Source organism: Mus caroli, chromosome 11 (genome assembly GCF_900094665.2).
Source record: "Mus caroli chromosome 11, CAROLI_EIJ_v1.1, whole genome shotgun sequence".
NCBI classification, from domain to species: Eukaryota; Metazoa; Chordata; class Mammalia; order Rodentia; family Muridae; genus Mus; species Mus caroli.
In genome coordinates this window covers 117220165-117245055 of record NC_034580.1, presented here as the reverse complement: position 1 = coordinate 117245055, position 24891 = coordinate 117220165, and the positions used below count along the sequence as shown (strand labels likewise).

Genomic DNA, 24891 nt, shown 5'->3' with positions numbered 1-24891 from the left:
GCCGGGCGTGGTGGCGCACGCCTTTAATCCCAACACTCGGGAGGCAGAGGCAGGCGGATTTCTGAGTTCGAGGCCAGCCTGGTCTACAGAGTGAGTAGACCAGGACAGCCAGGGCTACACAGAGAAATTCTGTCTCGAAAAACCAAAAAAAAATTTTAAAAATTAAAAATAAAAAATTGAGTTTAGAAATCACTTTGTGTGTGTGTGTACGTGTCCTTATATATGATAATGTATGTATAAGTACATATGCAAGCACAATCATGTTAAGGCCAGAGGTGGGCAGTGGGTGTCTTCCTGTACCACTTGACCTCTTGAGACAGGGTCTCTCACTGTACCTGAAACTTGCCCTTTCAGTTAATCAATCTGGCTAGTGAGTTTCTGAGGCTTCTGGGATGCCCTTATCTCTGCCCTCAATGATGGGGTTTTAGGTACATGGGACTGTATTGGTTTTAATGTCAGTGCAGGGGATATGAGCTGAGTTTCTCAAGCCTTCCCAGAAGCACTCTTACTATTGATACCTCTCTAGCCTCAGAAATCACTGTTAAATTCCTTTGCAAGGACTGGAGAGAGGACTTAGTTGTTCAGAGCACTTGCTGCTCTTTCAGAGAATGGGGTTTTGGTTCCCAGCACCTGTGTCAGGTAGTTTACAACCCTCTGAAACTCCGTTTCCAGGGGATCTGATGCCCTCGTCCAGCTGCTCCAGGCACTGCATGCACATGATGTACAGACAGACAGACACATTAAAACATTTTTTTTTTGCCTATGTAATTTTAAATTGTTGAAATTACTTTACCTTTGAGGTATCTCTCCAGACTCATTTTTGGATTTTGTTTTAGTATTTTCAATGAGGATTTTTGTTTAGGTTTGTTTTTTTGGATTGGTTAGTTTGGTGGTGAATCGTTTTCACCAATGTATAGTGTTTCTTTGTCAGGATATGTCACAATTAGCTGTTTTACCATTTGTGGGGTTCCCCTCTCCCCCCATGACTATAGTGGTGTCCCTGCAGCACTTACTAGACCATGTGTTTGGTGAGCGTGTGTTCAGTTTCTGAGGTGCTTGTTGTACTCCTTCCTTTTTGCCTCCCACTGAGGAGTTCTCAGGTCCACACCCCGGTGCACTTTATGTTTCTATGATTTTGACTGCTGTGCAGTGGGACTTACTGTGCTGTTGTGTGTGTCTGTTTTCTTGGTTCTGTAAACTACTGGACATCTAGATGTCCACATTCTCTTCTGTTCTCACTTTCTCCTCCTTTCTTCTATTTCCTTTTTTCATCTTCCTGGGTTATATGACCCAGTAACATAAAGAGGATATTATAAGCTAGCACAGTTTGATTACCTAGCACTTGAGAGTTTCAGATTCTGGGCCAGATAAATTACATTTTAGAGCACAAGAGTTGATGTAAAAATTAGTCTCCAGGGCTGGTGAGATGGCTCAGTGGGTAAGAGCACCCGACTGCTCTTCCGAAGGTCCAGAGTTCAAATCCCAGCAACCACATGGTGGCTCACAACCATCTGTAATGAGATCTGACTACTCCTTCTGGAGTGTCTGAAGACAGCTACAGTGTACTTACATATAATAAATAAATAAATAAATAATAAATAAATAAATAAATCTTTAAAAAAAAATTAGTCTCCAGTTCACAACTAACTGTCAAAGTCTTTGGATCTCTATCTGTTGTTTTATAAGTGACTGGAAATACAAAAATCTGGCTGAAGAGTTGAGATGGAGCAGAGCCTTTGTGTTCCTTTAAACCCGTTATACAGCTGCTGTAAGGAACCAAGCTTTGTAAACATTGAACTGAAACAAAACGAAAAATGCAGGATTTGGTTTTTCTACTCTTAGCCAAAGCTTGTTATGAACAGAAGTTGGGCATTGTATTTGAAGTAATTAATGTAGGTTTATGTCGCTATGATTATAAGAACCACCATATCATCTTGAAAGCTGGGTGATTTTTCAGTTCCTAGCAATGCCTTTTCTTTGGACCTTGACAGTCTGAGTATGTGATTGGGGACAGTGACTGGGATGTCTAAGTCAGTCACTGCTTGTGACCAGGACAGAAGTTTGAGGAATCTGAGCAATTTGTGGGATGAGTTGGATGTGTTTTTCCCGTTTGGGAGAGTGAGAATGTATACAATCTGGGCATAGATGTGGAGCAGAGCCGGCAGAAGGGGTGCCTCAGATGGACGAACTTTCCATCCTTTAACCCAGAGTGAAGTCACGGGAGGGACTTCATGACTGCCTTCCAGGAGATCACTCTGGAGGTGGGGAAGAGCAGCCTGTGTCTTCTTCCACAGTTTAGAGTCCATGACCCCTGTGCTGTCTCCCAGAATACTGCATGTCCCTAACTAAGCTGTGTCCACACTGACCAGGACTGTGCGTTTATTGTGAACCTCCATACATGAACTTTGTCACTACCTCTTCAGGACCTGTTATACTTGACACAATTCTCAAGCCGAAAAGGGGAGTCTGTTGAGAATCTGTCATTAGTGTGAAGTAGGAGTATGTGCAGTGTTTAAGCAGAACCTGTGATAGGAGCTTCCCTGGACCCCTTTGCTGGCAGCAGTGTGGGGATTGACATGTTCTTTCATATTTCTTGCTTTAGGGTGTTTTGCATGTGGAATGGAAAATGGATTCCGAGTCTATAATACCGATCCACTCAAAGAAAAGGAGAAACAAGGTAAGGGAATGGTGGTCATCTCCTGGGTTCTCTGTATTAGCCCTCAGTCTAGAGAGAGGGCCTTAACTGAGGAGGAAGGAAGGTTTGGCACTTTGTAAACTGGGGCAGAACTGTGGGGCTTTATAGGAGTTTTGCTTGCTGGCTGTATTAGGAGACAAGGGTGGCCAGCCTGTATTCTTCAGTACATTTTCATGTTTTTCTTCTTACATCTTCAGCCCCTGCCACCTCTGCGTGGAAGAATGTGATGTCTTTAATGCCGGGTACTTTCTTTCATGCTTCTCTTGCTGAATGTAAAACTATAGAAAAATCAGATCATGGGCTTCATTGCAGTGTCTGAGACTCCTAAGCTCCATTTAAAATGTGTAGTACTTACGAAGCATTAATAGCTGGATATAATGGCACATATCTGTAACCATGGCATTCTGATCTTAGCACACAGGAAGCTGAGATAGGATTTTGAGTTCAAGGCCAAACAGGGTTTCATAACAAAACAGTCTAAAAAAAGAAAATTTCTCTATACAGAGAAAACCTCTCTCAAAAAGGAAACAAAAAAGGTGTTTTGCCTGCATGTATATGTCTGTGTATTTCATGCTTGCCTGGTGCCCAAGAGGCCAGGAGGGTGTTAGTTCCCCTGGAACTGGAATCATAGACAGTTGTGAGCCATGTGTATGCTAGGGATTAACCCTGGGTCTTTAGGAAGAGCAGCCAGTGCTCTTAACTGATAAGCCATCTTCAGTTAACCTGTGTAACCCCCTTAACCTGTGTTTTCATAAAATAAAAAATTTGAAACTGGGATCAAAAATTGTGTAAGTAAAATAATTGTGCTTTTCAATTTTATGATTAGTATTTACAAGTACAGTTTTTTGGTGTAGTTCCACTTACTTTCCTTTAACACTTGGCAGTTTCTGGTTCTCCCCTGTTGGGATAGTAAAACACTCATAATAAGTGAATGATTTTCAGATAAGCCGTTGAAAGTGAACAGAAACAATCCCTTTCTCCCCACAGTTGGGTTTTTAAATTTCTAATTCCAAAACTATTTTAACTCTGTAAAAGCTGAGGTTGGACATATCTGTAATCCCAGCATCCTGAAGGCAGAAGCAGGCAGTTCTCTTGAAGAGTTTGAGGCCAGCCTGTTACATAGTGAATTCCAGGCCAGGCAAGGATATGTAGTGAAACCCTAAAGTGGAAACTTAAGGGTTCTTTGTAAAGTCAGTTGTGTTGGATGCTGTTTTGCTGGGGCAAACACATTAAGGAATATTTTCCTGAAGTTGACACAGGTGAAAGGCTAAGGCAGACTCGTGAAGGAACGTTTCACTAAAGCAGACAGGAAGGAAAGGCTGTTCTGCTAAGGCAGACATGTGAAAGGACATGTGATGAAGGGTTCTCTAACAACATGAATGTTTTGGTCTGCCTTACATTGTCTAATTGTGTTCCGTTTGTCAGGACTCTAGAGAAACGCACCCAAAAAATTTGTGATGGTGTGCTGCAGTTTCTTGCCATCTCTGAGGACTCAGGTTGATTGTCAATGATACCAGCTGAGATAGACACACATGCTGAGGCAAGACCTGTGGAGGACGTATGATGTTTGGAGGGATATAAATAGGATTCCATGGACAGTGAAGGAAGCTGAGCTAGGCTTGCTTATAGAGCTAGCTACACAATGCTTGGTCTCAGGTCGTCACTGATCTTTGCTTCACTGAGAGAGGCACAGCTGAGAACTTTTCTTGGTGTTCCTGTTGGCTTTGGTCCCTCGTGCTCACTTGTGCCAAGGCTGAGGCCTGGCTGTCTCTGCTAGGCAGTGCCACAGCTGCTGATTGGTGTTTGCTATCCCAACTACCAAACTGAGCCGTGCAGTTGCCAACTCCTGTGAACTGGATTGTTGATTCCTGACAACACAGATAGGATTTGCTCCAAAGAGCCCTGTCTAAACAAGTCCACTTCCCCATATCCTTTCCTTTCCACTACCTCTGAAAAAGTTAGTTAGAAGACCCTGTCTCAAAAATACACAAATAAAGAAAACCCCCACTGTTGGGCTGGAGAGATGGCTCAGTGGCTAAGAGCACTGACTGCTCTTCCAGAGGTCCTGAGTTCAAATCCCAGCAACCACATGGTGGCTCACTACCATCTGTAATGGGATCTTCTGGTGTATCTGAAGACAGCTGCAGTATACATTATACAATGTATACTCATATACATTAAATAAATAATTTTTTAAACACCCACTGTCTTCCTTTCTGTGATGAACACCATAACCAGAGCACTTGGGGAGGAAAGGCTTACATACCCCGGGCACAGCCCATTGAGTGAAGCCAAGGCAGAGCGTCACGTAGGGCAGGAAGCTGCAGGCAGGAGCTGATGCAAAGGCTATGTGCTGCTTACTGCTTTGCTCTCCATGGCTTGCTCAGCCTGCTTTCTTACACTTGATCTTAGCCAAAAGGCCTAGAAGCGATCAGCCTGCTTTCTTATAGAGCCCAGGAGTTGCACCACCCACGGGCTGGACCTGGACCCCTCTCCCCCTCTCACCAATCACTAATTAAGAAAATGACCTACAGCCCTATCTTATGGAGTTATTTTCTCTACTGGGGTGTCCTCTTAGGTGATCTAGCTTCTGTCGAGTTGACATAAAACTAGCGACATGGACACCAGAACTAAAAATAAGATCAGTTTGATCCAACAGTAATGCTACTGTCATGTGGTGTGCATCATATTCGTGCATTCACACACTGCTGTTTTCTTTTTATATGTGTGTATGTACCATATGTGTGTTTGGTGCTTGCAAGGGCCAGAGGAGGGTGTTGGAGACCCTGCAACTGGAGTTATAGATAGTTGTAAGCTGCCACATGCCTGTTAGGGATCAAATGTGGGTTCTCTGAAAGAGCAGCCAGTGCTCTTGTCTGCTGTGCCATCTCTTCAGCTCCTACAGTGCCTTGGGGGCTCATCTGCCTTTAATTCTTGTAACTGCTTTATTTCAGTGAGTGGCTCACTCTCCTGAATAGTGATGTGGGAGTTGTGCACTGGTACAGTACCATCCTCTATCTGAGCCCCGTCTTGTCTCAAAGTGCAACTCTTTCCTAGTAAGGAGCCTGTGAAATGGGCTGTCAGATGAAGGGACCCACTGCACACATGGAAGGCCAGGGACAAGAGAAGCCCCTTTTGAAAAACCCAACTCTTCCATTGGGGACAATGCTTTCCATGTTACTCCCAGGCTTTATTCAGTGCTGCTCGCTCAGCCATCTGAGCAAGATGGCTGATTCAGGAAGGGCTACGTGGGTTAATTAACAGATCCTGTGCTGGTCCCACTGTAACACTGTAGGATCACATTGGCACTGAAGACCTTCAAGAAAGACACCTAAGGACGATACATGTGAGTGAAGTACTGTGTTCATTAGCTGTAGAACTATAAACAGTGCAAAAAAGGTCTTTATGCCGGCCGTGGTGGCGCACACCTTTAATCCCAGAGCTTGGGAGGTAGAGGCAGGCAGATTTCTGAGTTCGAGGCCAGCCTGGTCTACAGAGTGAGTTCCAGGACTACACAGAGAAACCCTGTCTCCAAAAACAAAAACAAAAATTGTTTGTTCAGAAACAATTCTTGCCAGGTGTGGTGGCATATGCCTTTAATCTTAGCACTCAGGGTTAGAGGCAGAGGCAGGCAGATCTCTGGCCAAACCTAGTCTACAAAGTGAGTTCCAAAATAGTCTGGACTGCCACATAGAACTCCTATCTTGAAAAACCAAGTAAATGAAGGAAGAAAGGAAGCAAGCAAGGACAGTTCTTTGTCTAGCACCGTACAAAGTTGAAGGGAATTGGGGTGACACATGCCTCGCCTAACTAAAGCAGTCAGAGGCATGCTGCTGTCACTGTCTCTGTTTATACAGGGGAGGACTACCAATTCTGTTGTCAGGTACCTGTTGGTCTTTGGATGCTAGGGGCTGGACATACATGGAAGAGAGGCAGAAAAGGCCCGACTCACTCACCTGTTACCAGACCTTGTGCTGACCATAGTACCCAGTGCACTTGCCCTCACCTTGGGCCGTAATGTCTTCATACCTTAAGATCACCAGTGTTTTAAGGAAGGTAGTAGAGAAGTTGGAAGTCTGGAGGCAAAGGCTGAGTGCTTAGCTGGGAATGATATGAGGCGGTTCACAGCGCAGTGGTGATGGTAAAATGGGCTGTGAAACAAATCTAAGATAGGTAGGTAGGTGCTGAATGACCTTCATTAAAACGTTAATTACCTTGGTTTGGCCCACCTTACAGTTGTGTGTGCCTGCAGTAAAAATGTCAAGATTAATCTACAAGAAGTAAAAATACTTTTACATTGCTTGTGATGGTTTGAGATAGCGTGCAGTACATAGTAAATTCCAGGCCAGCCTGGGCTACAGTATGAGCACCTGCAGATAAATAAAAATGTGTCTTGTTGCAGGACATTTGATCACACTGTGAACCTCAAGATTGTGCTGTTTGTTTAAAAAAAAAACTGTTTGTAGTTGTGGTGTGGCTTAGCTCTTAGCACATATCTTTAGTCCCAAACAATGAAGGTAAAGTTAGTTTGTAGAGGGAAGCATCTAATTTGAAAATGATTTCTAATTGAGGGGCAGACAAAGTGACAAATCGGAGAAAGATTTGAAAGAATAGGATATGCCCAACTCTCACAAGAAGAGAAGAAAAAAGGCTACTTAACAGCAAGCAGCACAGAGAAGGGAGACAGTTTGACTGAGACAGTTGTATAGAGTTGTATAGGCTGCAGAGAGAGAACAAGCTAGACACAGATGAAGCCAGAGAAGGAGAAGGAGCCAGAAGATTAGAGCAGGTTGTAGTTTGAGGCCAAGCAGAGCAATTCAGGAGAAGCTGAGAGATGAGTCAGCTTGGAGAGGAGTTTGAGACAGAGCAGCTTGAGCTGCCCAGCTAGCCAGAGCTCAGAAAGAGCTGGAAAGAGTGAGCTTATTCATCAGTAAGTCTGAGGCTGAAAACACTCTAGACCCAGATAGGATTGTACGGAGGCTAGAAGCTTCCAGTACTAGGCTTCCGTTAGCAGAAGGAGGCAATAAGCCTCAGAGATGACAATTAATACAGGCAAATAAAAGATACGTTTACAGTGTTTTAAAAAGAACTCCTTCCAAGCTCTTCAAGTGTGAAGATCTTCCACACTTTCTGTAAGCACTCAGCTTTTGTGCATTTGAGGCTGCAGTCTGGGGAGCTGGCTCTGAGTCACTGCTCTTAAGTTCTGCACCCACCAGCAGTTCTGCATTTCATTATTAGATGGAGTCATGCCTTATCAGATTCCTTGGTATTGTTAGCACTTGAACAGATTTATGCTGAGAAGTGCAGTAGTAAGGTTACTAGTGAGTTTAAGGTCACACAACATTAAACTTCTCTTCCATTGGAACAGAGACTGAAGAATACACTGGCTATATCTTGATATAATTCTCAGATTGCTGATACTTGCTTCGTTTCTAAAACTAGTTGAACTAGCATTGAGGAGAGAGTCACTCTGATGCCCTGGGACGAAGAAGTGAGGTGTTGTTGTTTTTTGGTTTTTTTATTTGAGTCAGGGTTTCTCTGTGTAGCCCTGGCTGTCCTGGAACTCACTCTGTAGACTAGGCTGGCCTCAAACTCAGAAATCTGCCTGCCTCTGCCTCCCAAGCTCTGGGATTAAAGGCGTGCCCCACCACTGCCCGGCTGACAAAGTCTTGAAGTAAAACATTTTATGTTTGTATCATGGGTAAAGATTCTAAAATTTACTAAATTAGTCTTTTTTAAGTGTGCATATCAGTGTTCTAGAGATCCATTTAACATTTTCATCTAGAAAAAGCAGAATTCTTACTTCCTCCTTCCTGGTAACTAACAAGTCTCTAACTTGATTTCCATAGAGGCTTCCTGTAGGTGCTCCTGACTCCTGCAGTTGGAGTACTAGCCTTGTGCCTGATTTATCACTTAGTAAAATGCCCTCAGAATCCACTTGTGCTGTAGCTATGTCAAAACACAATCCCATTGTGGGTGTGTCCATTAGTGGATGTTTGAGTTAATATTTGGCTTTTGTGAACAGTGTTGCTGTATTTGTGAACATGGGTATTCAAATGCTTTTTTGTTTCAGTTCTTTTGGCTGTATACTACAAAGCAGGATTGATGGATTCGTGTTTTTCTTGCTTGCTTGTTTGTTTAAGGCAGTATCTTGATGAGTAGGCTTAAGGAAATGAGTGATATCCTCTTGTGTTGCCAAGATAAAGGGACTATGGGCTTTTTCCCCTCCTTTTTTTTTTTTTTTGGTTTTTCGAGACAGGGTTTCTCTGTATAGCCCTGGCTGTCCTGAAACTCACTCTGTAGACTAGGCTGACCTAGAACTCAGAAATCCACCTGCCTCTGCCTCCCAAGTACTGGGATTAAAGGCATGCGCCACCACTGCCCAGTGGGCTTGCTTCTTCATTTATAGATCTTGCTGCATCTTAAAATATGAATTTGGGAGTTGGGTATGGTGATATGTGCTTTTAATCCCAGCACTCAGGAGGTAGAGGCAGATGGATCGCTGAGTTCTAAGGCCAGTCTGGTCTACAAAGTGAGGGTCGGGATAGCTGGGACTGTGGGATGACACCCTGTTCTTTTTTTTTTTTTTGAGACATACACACACACGCTCAACTTTTACAGATTTAGTTTCTCAGAGAGTTTCTGCTTAACTCTCAAGAGACTAATGGTCACAATGACAAAAGCTGAGAGAAGTCAGAAAAGCTACTTCACAGCCTACTTTGTTTTCTACTGTAGTCACCATTTCTACACCAGATGATATTTGGTTACAAGTTGGTGATTAAGAATAAATTGTGCCAGGCATGGTGGCACACGCCTTTAATCCCAGCACTTGGGAGGCAGAGGCAGGCGGATTTCTGAGTTTGAGGCCAGCCTGGTCTGCAAAGTGAGTTCCATTCCAGGACAGCCAGGGCTACACAGAGAAACCCTGTCAAAAAAAAAAAAAAAAAAAAAAAAAAAAAGAGTAAATCATGCCAGGTGTGGTGACGCATGCCTTTACTTCTAACACTCAAGGTGCAGAGTTAGGCTGGTCTCTGAGTTCAAGGATAGCCAGTGGTGTTACACAGAGAACCCTTTACTGAAAATCCAGGAAAGACTAAAATGGGTCTAGAGGAATAGCTAAGCAGTCAAGAACATTTGCTACCCTTCCAGAGGACTCAGGATCAGTTCTTGGCACTACATGGCAGCACACAACAGTCTGACTCCAGTTCCAGGGTTTCTTATGTCTTCTTCTAGCCTTTGTGGGCAGTGGGTACACACATGGTACTCAGATACTCATGCAGGCAAAGCACCTAGACACATAAAATAATTTAAGAATGAAATACTTGCTAGGTCAGGTGTGGTGATACATATATTTAATCTTAGCACTCAGAAGGCAGAGACAGCCAGATCACTAAGTTCTAAGCAAGCCTGATTTACTTGGTGAATTCCAGCCAGCCAGAGCTACTATAGTGAGACTCTGTCTTGAAAATAAGTAAATAATAAGATAAGATAATGAAATGCTGAATATTGTATTTATTTTTTTCTATTTGATAACATTTTAACTTGTTCAATTATCTTTTTTAAAACTGTCATTTCAGAATTTTTAGAAGGAGGAGTTGGCCATGTGGAAATGTTATTTCGCTGTAACTATTTAGCTTTAGTTGGTGGTGGAAAAAAACCGAAATACCCTCCCAACAAAGGTACAGTAGTTCGTCTTTCAAAACCTCATCATGTATGTAGTGGTGTGCTGAACTTTGTAGGACATCTCATGTCTGCAGTCATGCAGAGCCTCTCTACTAGTCCTTTGAGGTATTGAGGGCTAACCACTGGGAAAGAAGCTTCCAGAAAGTGTGTGGATGGATGGATGGATGCATGCATGCATGGGAAGACAGGATGTCAGCTGTTATTGAACGCGTGTGTGGTTGTGCTTCACCTGTAGGCAGGGAGTCAAGATTGAGGATAAAGCAAGGTTTAGGAATGGTGTTCCCCCTGCTGGAAGCTATTAACTCTGAGATTAACTCAGGGTTCACATAGAAGAAGGAGCAGCGTCGGCTGTCGGCTGTGCATGGATTTCGGTGTTGGTGTGGGTCTGTCATTGTCTATGGGGGAGGGGGAGGGGAGTATGCTTGAGTGGTGTCTTTTCTCCCCTCCCCTCCACTCCCCTCCCCTTCCTTTCCCTTCCCCTCCCCTACAGGCATCATGCCCTTAGTTGGGTTTACTCTAACTTTTGTTTGAAGGAGGAAGTGGACATAACTGGTCTCTTTTAAAGGAAGAAAGCTTGAGGGGAAAGGGGTCTAGGAGGAGGGGGAAGCACAGGGAAGGTGGAAGGTTGCTTGAGAAGGAAGTGGAACAGACCATGGGCATGGTAGAGACTTCATTGTCAATTGAGGGGGTTCGGGGAGGGTAAGCTAGTGTCTGGTAGAGAAGTGGAATAGCTCAGGCCTGATGTAAAAACAATGAAGAGGATTGTGAGTCTGTCAGGGTAGCTCACAGGAGTCATGCAAGCCTGGCATTCTTGAAGCTCTGGTCCTATTACCAAGCACCCAAAAAGAAAAGAAAGTGGACTACGAACCAAGACAGAGGTGACTCTGGGTCTGGTGCTAACCATTCTTGGTGGAGCTCTGTGAATATGGAAATGTCAGCACTCTAGTGAGGTTGACCCTGCAGTTCTGCCTTTAGAATCAGGAGCAGAGAAATGAAACAGAAAAGTAGCTATGAGTGGCTATGAGTTGGAGATCTTGCCTGTTCCCTTTTCTTTGTAGTACTGGAAATTGAACCTCCTTTATTCTCAACTACCTATCATTATTTTAAAGGCTTTAAAAATTATTAGTTATGCATGGAGTGGGAAGAGAGAAGTTTGGGGACTGGTTGGTTCCCTTTTCACCATGTGGGTTCCAGGTATTGAACTCAGGTTATCAGACTTAGTGGCAGTTACTGGCCAAGCCTAGCCTTTCCACTTGCCTATTCCTTTTCTCCCGTTTTCATTTTCTCCCCAACACTTCCCCTTTCTTTATGGTGCTGAGCAGTGAACCTAGGGCCTCAAGAAGCATGCTAGACAATACTCAGCAATATATATTCCCAGCCAGTTTTTCAAAATCTATTTATATATATGTGTTTGATGCCCATGTTTGTGGGCATCAGAGAAGGCCAGAACAGAGCATTTGGAGTTCCTGGAACTGGAGTTATAAGTGATTATGAGCTGCCAGACATGAGTGCTCAGAACTGAACTTGAGTCCTCTGGAAGAGCAGAAAGATTCTTAACAATAAACCATCTCTTCAGTCCCTCTTTTCATATTTTGACACAGGTTTCTCTCTGGCATTTAAACACTTAGTAACTATAGTCAGGTTTGCTTTTAGCTCAATCAGGTGAAGCTGTGCTTGAGTGTGTAAGACAGGTTGGTTTCCTAAGATCTTGGTTATGCTTGTGCCTGTTGCATTAGGAGTGAGACTTAAGTAGGAGAGGGTTCTCGGGGTAAGCCCCACCTAGCCAGTGGTACCCACCATTGCCGGGTACATCTGGGTTTGCTTGGCCTCATCAATCAGGTGCTAGTGCTCTCTACAGCTCAGTCTGTGGGCCACTTGTGACACCACGTGCACTCTTCTGGTGTTTCAGTGATGATCTGGGATGATCTGAAGAAGAAGACAGTCATCGAGATAGAATTCTCCACAGAGGTCAAGGCTGTCAAGTTGCGGAGAGATAGGTGGGTTTGGTGTTACTTTCTAAATGCAGTTTTATTTCTCTAAAAATAGAGTGTATTAAAATGTCAGTAACTGTAGCTTGTGACCCAGAGCAGGGAAAAAGATTTTTCTCTTCTGTCCTGGGGAGGCTGGAAGTCAGGTTGGCTTCTGGACTCCTCAGAGGGACAGTCTAGGTAGGCAGGGGATGTCCACAGGTCTGCTTAGGAAGCCTCCACCTCAGGTGTCAGGCAGGCCTTGTCAAATGCTGGGTGTTCCCATGCTGAAAGGAGAGGAGAACTTGGAAACTGATCTTATTATTGATTCTTACCTGGTGAAAGTATACAGCATTGTATACAGCAGTGTGGTATAGAGCTTGCCCTGTTTGCTTGTTGACCAAGAGAAAGCAGAGGTTCATTACTTGGGTTTTAATTTGATGTGATTTATGCATCATATTCTTTAGATTTCTATCAGCTGTAGAGTAGGTTCATTAGGGTGGTGCTTACAGGCCCAAACTAATTGACCCAGACTAATGTTCTTATATTTGAAAACTTTGTGGGTGGTATTTTGTTCTTTGTTTATTTTGTTGAATCAGGGTTTTACTAGGTAGCCCAAGCTGGCCTCACTGTTCTGCCTCAGCCTCCCAAGTGTCAGGAGGAATTCAGGCATATGCCATTTTGACTCCTGGCACTGTTTGGGTTTTTTTTTATTAATTAATTTATTTATTTATTATATGTAAGTACACTGTAGCTGTCTTCAGACACTCCAGAAAAGGGAGTCAGATCTTGTTACGGATGGTTGTGAGCCACCATGTGTTTGCTGGGATTTGAACTCCAGACCTTCGGAAGAGCAGTCGGGTGCTCTTATCCACTGAGCCATCTCACCAGTCCCCAGCACAGTTTTCTTAACTGTAGACGTGTTTTAAGAGTATGTGAGCGAGGGTAGTTCTGAGGTGATTGCTATGCCCTTGGCTATGCACAACGCTCACGCTTTGTTCTTCATGGCCATATTTAGAATTCGTTTCTAACAGGAGTGATGATAACACATCTATAATTCCAACACTTGGGAAATAAGGGCAAAATGATAAGGAGTTCAAGGCCAGCCTCAACTGCTTGTTTTGCACTTGGCCAGTTTGAGCTATGTGAGACCCTATCTCAAAAAGTAAAGCAGATGGGTTAGCATATAACAATAATATACTTATAATCCCAGTGCTTAGGAATCAGAGGCAAGAGGACCATTGCAAGTTTGAGGCTGAAGCTAGCTGAGCTACAAAGTTAGACCCTGACCAAAAAAACCCAAAACAATAAAAAGCTGAGCTCTTGTTATATGAAGTACTTCCTGTGTTTGGTTTTTCCTGGGTTTTGGTGTGGGAACAGAACTCACAGGTGCGCTTATTTGCTTATTTTACTTTGAGGAGCTCTGATTACATTTCCTTTGCAGAATTGTGGTGGTTCTGGACTCCATGATTAAGGTGTTCACGTTCACACACAATCCCCACCAGTTGCACGTCTTTGAAACCTGCTACAACCCTAAAGGTGAGGTCCAGAGAGGATGAGCAACCGTCATGGGGAGGTGGGTCCGTGTGCATGGAGACCTGTCCCCAGCGTGTCCTCTGTCCTGCACACACTTATACAGTGCTAACGTTTGCTTCCCTGCCTGCCTGAGCTTTGGCCTTTTCTTCCTTTCTTTGGAATAGTCTATACTTGAGTTGTGTATTCAGTTGTCATCCGCATACTGTTTTAAAAATTGTGAGTGTTTTTCTCTCTCAGCTGTGTTGTGTTAAAAATGACATTGCTCACCGCACTGGTTGTTCCCTGTATTTTTCCCTTTTTCTCTTGTCTCTTCCTCTCACCACTCCACCCCTCCTTTTTTTTCCTTTTGAATGAAGTCTTACTAGGCTGCTCATGCCAGTTTTGAACTTTGGGATTCAAAGTAGCTACTCCAGAGTAGCTGGCACACTAGTCAGAAAGCATACATTCAACTCTCTGGATACTTTTGTTTCTTGAGACAGGGTCTCACAGCTCAACTTACATTCCTCCTGCCTCTGCCTTCTCAGTGGTGGGATTGTTACAAATGCTGGGCTCTACCCTGCTGAGAACCATTGTTTTTGGTACTGTGTTGTTTTTGTTTTGTGTTACATTTCTTCCTTTTGTTTTGTTCAGTGAGAATCAAAAGTCTCTTTTGTTTGGCCTTTCCATTATTTTCCAGTGATCCCTATGCCAGTACCTTTCTGCTGAAAGGTTTAAAGTGATCTTGAAATTATCTCATTGTCAGCCTTCCAGTATTTACAAAAAGTTTGATCTTGTAGTACTTTTATTCTTCATGAATTGCTCTATCAGCCTGTGTGTTGAGGTTTGAGCTGTGCCTTTGAAGACTGTGGATGAGGTGGATATAGACAAAGAAGGCTCTTCTAGCCATGGCCTTGAGAGGTGTGTCTGGCTCTCTGCATCTTGTGGTACATCTGTTTCTAGATTGATTCTAAGTATTTAAGGGTTTTTGCTATTGCTAGTGGAATAGTTTTTAAACATTGTAATTTTGTTGTTGTTGTTGTTGTTGTACTCTCAGTAGCTAATATTAAGAAAGACATGCACTTGATAAATAAGTTGGGTAGTAAATTGTTCAGCAAATGTTCCCAGTTAAAAACAGGTCTCATGGGCAGCAGCTGTGTCAGCCCTGATATTCTTTCCAGTGACAGCAATTCCACGGTAAATGCGCTCCACGAGTGGTTAAGTTGTGACTGAGGATTGAGGGCAGGAAGGACATTTGGGTTGTGGGAATCAGGCTTTGACCATTGTCATCTCCCAACCAGTTTTCTTTGTCTCTGCATAGGCCTCTGTGTCCTGTGTCCCAACAGTAACAACTCCCTTCTTGCCTTCCCTGGAACTCACACTGGCCACGTACAGCTTGTGGACCTGGCCAGCACTGAAAAGCCACCAGTGGACATTCCCGCACATGAGGGTGTCCTGAGCTGTATTGCTCTCAACCTGCAGGGAACAAGAATTGCAACTGCATCTGAAAAAGTAAGTGCAGGCCATCTATGTGAGTCTAATTACGGGACGGGAACTAGACATCGTCTGCTTTATCTCCTGTTCTTTACAAACCAGTTTGTTGTTAAAGCATGATAAAGATAGAACGAACGCTAACCTAGGTATAGTGACACAGGTCTATAATACCAGCCCCTGGGAGACTGAGACAGAAAGGATATTAAGTTCAAGACCACTTAGTACCTTAGTCTTGGTTGTCTGATGACACTTCAGAAGTATCTTTCACACCTGCCAAAGAATATTTCCTCATTGAATTAACACAATCTTAAAATTTGAAGTATTGACCATTAGTCACTTTTTGTTGCTGTAATAAAACACCATAAGCAAAAGCAACCCTGGAAGTGCTTCTTTTTACTTATACTTCCAGGGGGGAATCCTTAATAACTGGGGGAGCATGGCAGCAGACGGCTAGACCAGAAAGCAGAGAGAACAAAGGGTAAATGAGACTAGCCAGCAGAGTTTCAGGGCTACCCCCAAGCCAGCGGAAGTTTCAGGGCTACCCCCAGTAGTACTTCCTCAGGCAAGATTCTGTCTCCTCAAGGTTCCATAATCTCCCCACATAGTAACAGCAGCTGGGGGCCAAGTGTTCCCACATACTCAAGCCTGTGGGGAAACATTGCTTATCTAAGCCCCTATAACTATGTTATCCTCCTTTTGTCTAAAGTGAAAACTGATCATTATACCTGTTTTTAGATTCTGTGGTAGGGGTTGGGGGCAGCTCAGGGATAACTTTGTGAAGTTGGTCTCTTTGTACATTTGTGTGGTTTCCAGGAAATAAACTCTAGTTGCCAGGTTTGTGATGCAAGTACCTTTACCTGCTGACGATTGCACACGTCTCTGAAAATTGCATCTTTATACTGTGGTTTCCATTTGACAATACGTCCAGTATCACTTTGTCTGAAACTATTAATTGGAATATATCTATTAGTGGATTCAGCCTGCTGGGAGAACAGGTCACAGTTGTGGTCTGCCCTGTCTAGTTGTTTCCTGAGCTGTCATAGACAGCAGTGGTCAAGAGGAGAGAAAAAGCCAGCCCTGCTTCTTGTCCTGGTTACCAAGAGGCCTGGGTAGGCCTCTGTGAACATTGCTGCTGCAAGTGCAGCTCAGGAGCTGGAGAGCCTATGGTGGCCCAGACTCTGAAGTTCTGCTGCTTCAGCCTCCTGGAAGCACACACTGACCACACAAGGACAGTTTGGGGTTTTGTTTTATTTTGTTTTTGAGACAGAGTTTCTCTTTTCTCTGTGTAGGCTTGACTGTCCTGGAGCTAACTCTGTAGAACAGGCTGGCCTCAAACTCACAGACATCTGCCTGCCTCTGCTTTGCAAGTACTGGGATTAGAGGTGTGCACCACAACCACCCACCTGGTGACAAGGTACAATTTTATCTAAATTTAGAAATAGGATTTTTCAAGCTGGGGATATAGCACAGCTGATGGAATGCTTGTCTGACATATACAGGTCCCTGACTGTGCTCTCCAGAACAGTATTAACTATGGTAGCACGTGCACACCTTTAGTCCCACCACCTAGGGGCAGAGGCAGATAGATCTGAAGTTCAGGGTCAGCCTGCTCTCTATATAGCAAGTCTCAGGACATAGTGAGACCCTGTCTCCAAAACATAACAAAAGAAATAAATAGCAAAGGAGAGAGAAGAAAAATGCCAAGTTTGTAGGTTTATAAACCCCATTATTTCTCATCACTCAGTTGAACAAGGTTGAGGCAGTAAGATTATAAAAAGTTCTAGGCTAGCCTGAGCTATACATAAGATTTTTTTTTTTTTTAAATGCTAGTGTGGTGGCACACACTTTAATCTCAGCATTTGGTGAATGAGTTTGAGGTTAGTTTGGTATACTAGTGAGTTCTAAACTGGCCAGGCAGAGCTACATAGTAACACCCTTTCTCAAAACAAGCAAAAAAAAAAAAAGCTGGGCGTGGTGGTGCACGCCTTTAATCCCAGCACTCGGGAGGCAGGGGCAGGTGGATTTCTGAGTTCAAGGCCAGCCTGGTCTACAAAATGAGTTCCAGGACAGCCAGGGCTATACAGAGAAACCCTGTCTCGAAAAACCAAAAAAAAAAAAAAAAAAAAAAAAAAAAAAAAAAAAAAAAAAAAAAAAAAAAAAAAAAAAAAAAAAATAATAATAAAAAATAAACAAACAAAAAAAGTGGGACATAATGATGCATACCTGTAATTCAGTTCTTAGGAGATGGAAATAATCAATTCTTGACCAGTCTGATGTGTAGAAGACCCTGTCTTTTTTTTTTTTTAAGGAGTAAACAAAACTGATATTGATGGGATGGTTCATCAGGCAAAGAATTTTTTTCATTTCCTTTTTTTCCTTAGATTCTCCATTTTCAACTGTTTGTGCATATATAGGTGGCCCTGTGCACATGCATGTGTGGAGGCTACAGATGAATTTAGATGTTCTTGAGGTCACCTTGTTGTGATTGAATAGGTATGGCCCCCACAGATTCATGGTTTCTGTGCTTGGCCATAGAGTGGTACTATTAGGTGTGGTCTTCTTGGAGTAGGTGTGGCCTTGTTGGAGGAAGGGTGTCACTGTCTAGGCAAGCTTTGAGGTCTCCTATGGTCAAGCTCCCCTCAGTGTGGAATCAGAGCTTTCTATTTGCCTATGGAAGATAGTCCCCCTTCTGCTGCCTGCAGATCAAGATGTACAACTCTCAGCTCCTTCTCCAGCCCCCTGTCTGCCTACGTGTTGCCATGGTTTCTGCCATGGTGATAATGGGCTGAACTTTGAAACTGTAAGCCAGCCCCAATTAAATGTTTTTTTCTTTATAAGAGTTGGCTTGGGGGCTGGAGAGATGGCTCAGTGGTTAGGATCAATGACTGCTCTTCCAAAGGTCATGAGTTCAAATCCCAGCAACCGCATGGTGGCTCACAACCATCTGTAATAAGATCTGATGCCCTCTTCTGGGGCATCTGAAAACAGCTGCAGTGTACTTATATATAATAAATAAATTTTTTTTTAAAAATGGGGTTGAAGGGGCTGGAGAGATGGCTTAGTGGTTAAGAGCACTGTCTGTAGCTTCTGTTCCAGAGATCCGACACCCTGGTACAGACAGACATGCAAGCAAAACACAGTAACATGAAATAAAAATACTAAGGTTGAGGATAGTAGAGAAAGGTACCTAGCATTGACCTCGGGCCTCCAACTGTACACACGGGTGTGGACAGCCAGCTACTCAGCACGACCACAAGAGGGAAACAAGTCAGAATCTCACTAGAAATATGGGATATATGTGTTCTTTTTCTCAGTGTTTTTCAACTCAGCAGTGCTCTGGAGATTTCCCAGTGTAACTTAAATATTTTCTTTCTCAGTGATACAGATAGAACTTAGGCCTTATGCAGACTAGGCAAGCACTCCATCATTGAGCTGAACTCCCTGTGCCAGCTTAGGATGATGTAACTTGTAATTCCTTTCCAATTTTATAGTGATGATAAAACAACATGTTCATTACAAACTTGACTTATATTTTGGTCTTTTCCTAATCGTAATGATAGATGATTAGGCAGCAGCAAGCCTCACTGAACATGTCCCACACTTGAATGTCTTTTTATTAAGAAACAAGGGATCAGTGTGTACCTCAGGCCTTCCTGGAGCTCACTGTGTCTCTGCTGTGTCAGTAGTGTGGGGGAGCGTGTTTGGTTTTGAGAGTCTTACTAACCCTAACCCTGGCATGCCATGAGCTTGTCTTCTGTACTGTTGTGCCTAGCTCCAACCTTTTCATGGATACAGATAGTCAGTGAATACAGGAGATAGTCACCTATTTGTTATAAAATATGCTCTGTGTAAAAGCATTTTACCAATGTCAGGGTGTTTCATTTTGTCAGTTACAAACCCTTTTATATTCTACCTTGTCACTCAGTTAATCTAATATGTATATTAATTAATTATGTACCTCTGTATGTACATCTGTAATTAATACGTACATTTGTAATGGTAGCCCCTGGAAGCTGAGGCGGGAAAGTCAAAGCAGGAACATTCATTGCCTCAGGGCCAGCTGGGACCAGCCTTAGCTCCAGTGTGAAACAATTAAAAAAACATTTTTAAAGAAATTTAGAAAGTAGAAGATAAAACAAACTAGTAACTACAAGGGTGGTGTTGTTATTATGATTTCTCTGGAGTGGAAATTGTTGTTGTCTGGGGGTTTTGCTATTATTTTTGTTTGAGACAGGAGCTTACTATATAAACTAGGCTGTCCTTAAACTTAGAAATCTACCAGCCTCTGCTTTCCAAAAAATAAAAACACGCTGTAGCACACCTGGCTTTTTTTTAAAAATAAGTTTATTTTAGACAAATACTGTTTTAACATTGACTTCTGAAATAATGTTTTCTTCCCCAGAGTTTACGTCAGCCTCATCGTGTTCACTTGGTCCTTATAGCCTTGTCGGTGTCAAGGCTGAGCAGTGTGGTGGCCGGGTGCATCAAGTGAATTTCAGGGTTATGGCTTCTTTAGGACACTCTCTGGCAGTTTAGTCAGCTTGAAAGCAGGGGAGTTCCCTTCTGGCTCTGCACAGGGAAACTGCTGCATCTCCAGGAGCGGGGCTGGAGATGGGCTTATTGTCATATAGGGTTGCCAGGTCATTTCCCACAAGAAATGTGACCACTTATGTTTATCCCAATACCAGAATTGACTAAGGAGTCTTCACTTTTAATGAAACTTTTTTAAAAAGTTTTGAGTTGAGTATAACTTTTCTTGGGGAGCTTAATGCGTTGATATTCTGGCCATTTATTCTGTGCTGCCTAATTTCCTGAGAGGAGGAATACTTTATTCTTGTCTGAGATGACATTGCTCCAGCAAATAACAACAGGTCTTTGAGTTAAGGAACTGGAGCAGGGATGGGTCAAGACCTGCCTACAAGGAGATGTCTTATAACTCCTCTCTCTGTGTGCCTCTGCTGTACCTGAGGTAGCAGACAAGAAGCTTAATGAATTTTAGGTGATGTGGTGGCGCACACCTTTAATCCCAGCACTTGGGAGGCAGAGGCAGGCGGATTTCTGAGTTTGAGGCCAGCCTGGTCTACAGAGTGAGTTCCAGGNGCATGAGGGGAGTGTGAGCAGGAAATCCCACCACTAGCTGAGAAGCTATTGGCCGTTGATAACCACTGGGAGAAGGAGAGTTAGTTTTCTTCAGTGTGTGACACCCCCACACACACCCAAATAGGTCAACAAAATCCAGAGTAGGCACCATCCCCCCACCAAAAAAAAATAATAATGGCAATAAAAATTGTACTTGATTGGTTTAAAAGAGAAGAAAACCTGAAGTTGGGTATGTAGGGGGGTAAGAGTGAAGAGAGTGGATCTGTAAAGAGCTGGGCAAGTGTGGGGAATGACTGTTACCTCCCCCACCCAGGGTATGTTGTATGAAATTCTCAAAGTGTTAATAAAACTATTTTTTAATAAATTATGAAACGTCTTTAAAGAGAGAGAAGAAAAATGGCTATGTGGCTTGTTGCATTATGATTTATGAGCTTTTGGTGATGATCTGGCCAAGCAGTAGGAACTTCAAATACACACAATTAGAAAACCGGTGGCTAAGAATTTTGAGGAGCCGGGTGTGGTGGCGCACACCTTTAATCCCAGCACTCAGAAGGCACAGGCAGGAGGATTTCTGAGTTTGAGGCCAGCCTGGTCTACAGAGTGAGTTCCAGGACAGCCAGGGCTACACAGAGAAACCCTGTCTCGAAACAAAACAAAACAAAAAGAAAAAGGGCTGTTGGGGCCAGTGGGTCGTAATATAAATCATTTCAGACTAATGAAAGAGTTATAAATCGTTGATAATGAAACACTTCACTGTTTTTCAAAGGGGACCCTTATAAGAATATTTGATACTTCATCAGGGCATTTAATCCAGGAGCTACGAAGAGGATCTCAAGCAGCCAATATCTACTGGTAAGGACTCCACTCTGGGATGAGTAACCCCAGGGAGATGGCGGGGCAAGAGGATGCAGTGGGGCTGTTGGGCTTTGGGTCTTATCTCTTTAATGGTCACTTTACTTTGTTTTGGGAAGTGTACACAAAGACGGAACACCGTGGGCTCTCCCTTTCCTGTTGCAGCATGGATATGTTTGCCACATTCTGTCCATCTCACCCCTGTTCCTGTTTGCTTTCTGTGGTATTTTATGGTAGAGGCCTTGCTAATTTATCTGTAATTATTGTAGACTGTTTGTTTCAAGAGTGAATGCTTCGTCTGTGAGGTCTCACAATGTCTGTAGTGCTACAGCCCAACCAGGCAAGATTTCATACCATGTCTACAGCAAGAGCCTGACACCACTCTGGCCATCCCAGGCCTGTGGGTATTGAGCCAAATTTGGGAGACTAGCCTGTGTGCCCCGGCCCTTGTGTGTATGTAACACACTTGATAGCCACTTCCTCGGTGTATGTTTTTGACAGTGTATGCCTTTCTCACCTGAACCTCCTGAAACTGGCATGGACGTCATCTCAGGAAACCCCCACACCTTTCACTGGCATATAGGCATCAGCCATTGTGCCTATGGGGTCCTGGTTGCCTGGACTTCGGGCTTGGATCCTGGCTCCAGAACACATGCTTAAAGTCGTGAGACCAGGGATGAAGGCTAGTGCATTGTGTATGTTGAGGGCAAGAGAGTTAGATGTCTGGTCCTCTGTATCTGACCCAAGCCCTGTCTGGTTTCTCTGCAGCATCAACTTCAATCAGGACGCGTCTCTCATCTGTGTGTCCAGTGATCATGGCACTGTGCACATTTTTGCAGCTGAAGATCCAAAAAGGAATAAACAGTCTAGGTGGGTTTTAGAAGAGCTGTAGCAGGGGACAGCCCCAAATCAGGGTTACCTGGGCTTCTTACACAGACAAATCTAATGTCAGTTAAGATTGAAGTCTATTATATCTCAGTAATTTGATGTTTGTGGGGTTTGAAACTGAATTTAAATTGATCTCAGCACCCATATTATAGCTCACAAGTGTAATTCTACTGTCAGGGATCGCTTACCCTCTTCTGGCCTCTCTGGGCACTAGGCATTCATGTGTTGCACAGATATATGTGCAGACACAACACCCATACACATAAAGTAAATTAGTTGGGAAAAAAATGGTCCTAAAGTGTAAAGACTCTTTAGAATTTTCACCAGCACTCTGGAATGAAGCCATTGACTTCTGTGTTATTATCTTTGTGAGTGTAAACCCTTTCTTTTCTTCTTGTTCTTATAGTTTGGCATCAGCCAGTTTCCTTCCAAAATACTTCAGCTCCAAGTGGAGTTTTTCCAAGTTTCAGGTTCCTTCAGGCTCGCCATGCATCTGTGCCTTTGGAACAGAGCCCAATGCAGTCATTGGTAAGTGCTCCATCTTGTGGGAGGCCTCAGCATGTGGTCCAGGCTGCACCAACTTCCCATATTCCTTTTCTTCCTTCTGTAACTGGGCTGGGTCCTACTCACAGCCTCCAAGTTTTCAGGGCACTATTAGTACCTGCCTGCCAGGTTCCCAGGAATGCTTTGAGAGCAGATGTGGGCATTGTGAAGATGACCCAAAGACTATTTTGCAAAGTCAACCCTCATTGGACAAACATGAGCCTTGGTTTGGTGTGGCTAGCTGTGCTCAGGTTGAGTCTTGTTTGCTTTGATTCTGGGAGGTAACCATGAATCAATCTGGTCTCCTCTCCCAGCTATCTGTGCAGATGGCAGCTACTACAAGTTCCTGTTCAGTCCGAAGGGCGAGTGTGTCCGGGACGTGTGTGCACAGTTCCTGGAGATGACCGATGACAAGCTGTGACTGTACCTGTGAGCGCAGGTGATGCCACCACCCAGCCGCCCTGTGGACTCCTGGGGCTGGTGCCAGTGCCCCAGGCTTGTGGGTGAGGGGCTCAAGGCCCCCCTGGAGGACCTTGGTCTCGAAGCCATACGTGGTTGTCTGCCTTCCTGAGCAAGGCTTCTCATCCCATATTAAAGGATCATCATCATGGTTCTGCAGACACTCCGTGGCTCCGGGCGGCTTGTGCCCCTGCTGGCCACTACCCTTCAATTCACCTGTGATGCTAGCATTAGTGGCACCACCATATTCATGCCAGTAGGCTCCCTGCAGTCCCTGGGAACTATCCAAGCACGAATCAGCGGAAGCTCGTAGGATGAGTGTGTCGGGGCTCAAATACTAGACAGTTCCAATGAGATAACACTATCAGCTTGTCTGGTAGAGCACCCCCTGCCTCACATGAGGAGCACTGTTCAGAGCACACACTGGGGAGTTCTGACTTTGGCCATTAGAATGAGTCACATCCCAGACCTACCAGAGAGCAGAATGCTTGTGGCACCCATTTGAGGCACAGCCCTCAGGCTGCAGGGTGCAGGGTCTTCTGGTTTTGTTTGGGTTAAATCAGAACTTTCCCATTATCGTTAGGGAACAGAGTAACGCATAACTTTAAAAATCAGTCCCAGAAGAGAGCATTGCTTTACTTAGGGGCCTTCTCAGTGCAGTGTCCATGTGCCTCTAGCTCCCGTTGGTGTGGNGGGTACTGCCTTGGCCTGTGGTGTTTGTCCTGTCTCATCTCTCCCAGCATCCATAGGAACACACTAACATTGGGATGGCAGGCACATCCTGGTACTGGCACAGACTGGAGAGTCTGTGTNTCTGTACCACTTGAGGTATATGTTTAGTTTTTTTACATATCTTCTAAGAAGCTCAGTTTTGCGGTTTTGATTTCAGGTTGCAAACATTTAAATTGTGCACAGCAACAGGTTCTCAGTTCTGCCAGTTCCTTTATGCTCCTGTAATCGGCTAACTGTGGATTTGATGTCAAGTATGCATGTTACCTTATGTGTATTTAATCATGAAACTTAATTTTTGCACACTTGTTTGTACTGTTTTCTTTGAAATAAAAGTGACTAATTTTGTCGTACTCTATCTGTAAAGAGCAGAGCCATGTATAATGAACCCACAGATTCTCTTCCTCCTGTTTATGTAATGGTATTGGTGTTCCCGTACCTGCTGCAGGACAGACCTGTAGGCTGTTGACCTGATAGTAGGGTGCCCTGTTATGTGGGTACCTTACCAGCACAGCCACTGAACAGAGAAGCTGAGTTTGTAAGGTTTAGGGTCAGCCAGGGAGCAGGTACAGATGAAATAAATCATGAATGTTTAGTTTTGTTGTTGTTTTGGGCATCTCTGCCCTGTGCTCTGCCAGTGCCGTGTGCCCTCTGCCCTGTGCCGTGCCAGTGCTATGTGCCCTGGTTTCATAGAAGTCATCATGCTGCCCTGGTAGAAGACACTAATAGACCGTCATCTGTGGACGTTGGCTGGTGTTACTGGTTTGCGTAATATTTTTGCAACATTGGGGGGCAGGCGGTGTTTTTCTAGCTTGTGTTCCTGAAGGTACGCTAAGAGAATCCATACAGAAGAATGGGTCTTCCCACAGTATGACTTGGTGCTTCAGACCTGGGGTGTGGGGTGGGGAAGCAAGCACGTGGTCGTCCCACATTTGGGACTCCATCAACATCTGAAGTTGGTATCAGCTT

The 24891-nt window shown here is 43.9% G+C and overlaps 1 protein-coding gene across 1 annotated transcript in view; it reads left to right on the top strand.

Moving 5' to 3' along the window:
- The window catches only part of Wdr45b (WD repeat domain 45B), a 27372-nt gene extending 3097 nt beyond the window's left edge, over window positions 1-24275 (top strand). The window contains exons 2-10 of the mRNA XM_021177760.2: window positions 2603-2677; window positions 10273-10374; window positions 12288-12375; window positions 13790-13884; window positions 15179-15369; window positions 21218-21303; window positions 22072-22173; window positions 22598-22719; window positions 23049-24275. Of these exons, the coding sequence (XP_021033419.1) occupies window positions 2603-2677; window positions 10273-10374; window positions 12288-12375; window positions 13790-13884; window positions 15179-15369; window positions 21218-21303; window positions 22072-22173; window positions 22598-22719; window positions 23049-23155 (968 nt within the window). The 3' untranslated portion in view covers window positions 23156-24275. The remainder of the gene's footprint in view (window positions 1-2602; window positions 2678-10272; window positions 10375-12287; window positions 12376-13789; window positions 13885-15178; window positions 15370-21217; window positions 21304-22071; window positions 22174-22597; window positions 22720-23048) is intronic.
- Window positions 24276-24891: the final 616 nt, after the last annotated feature.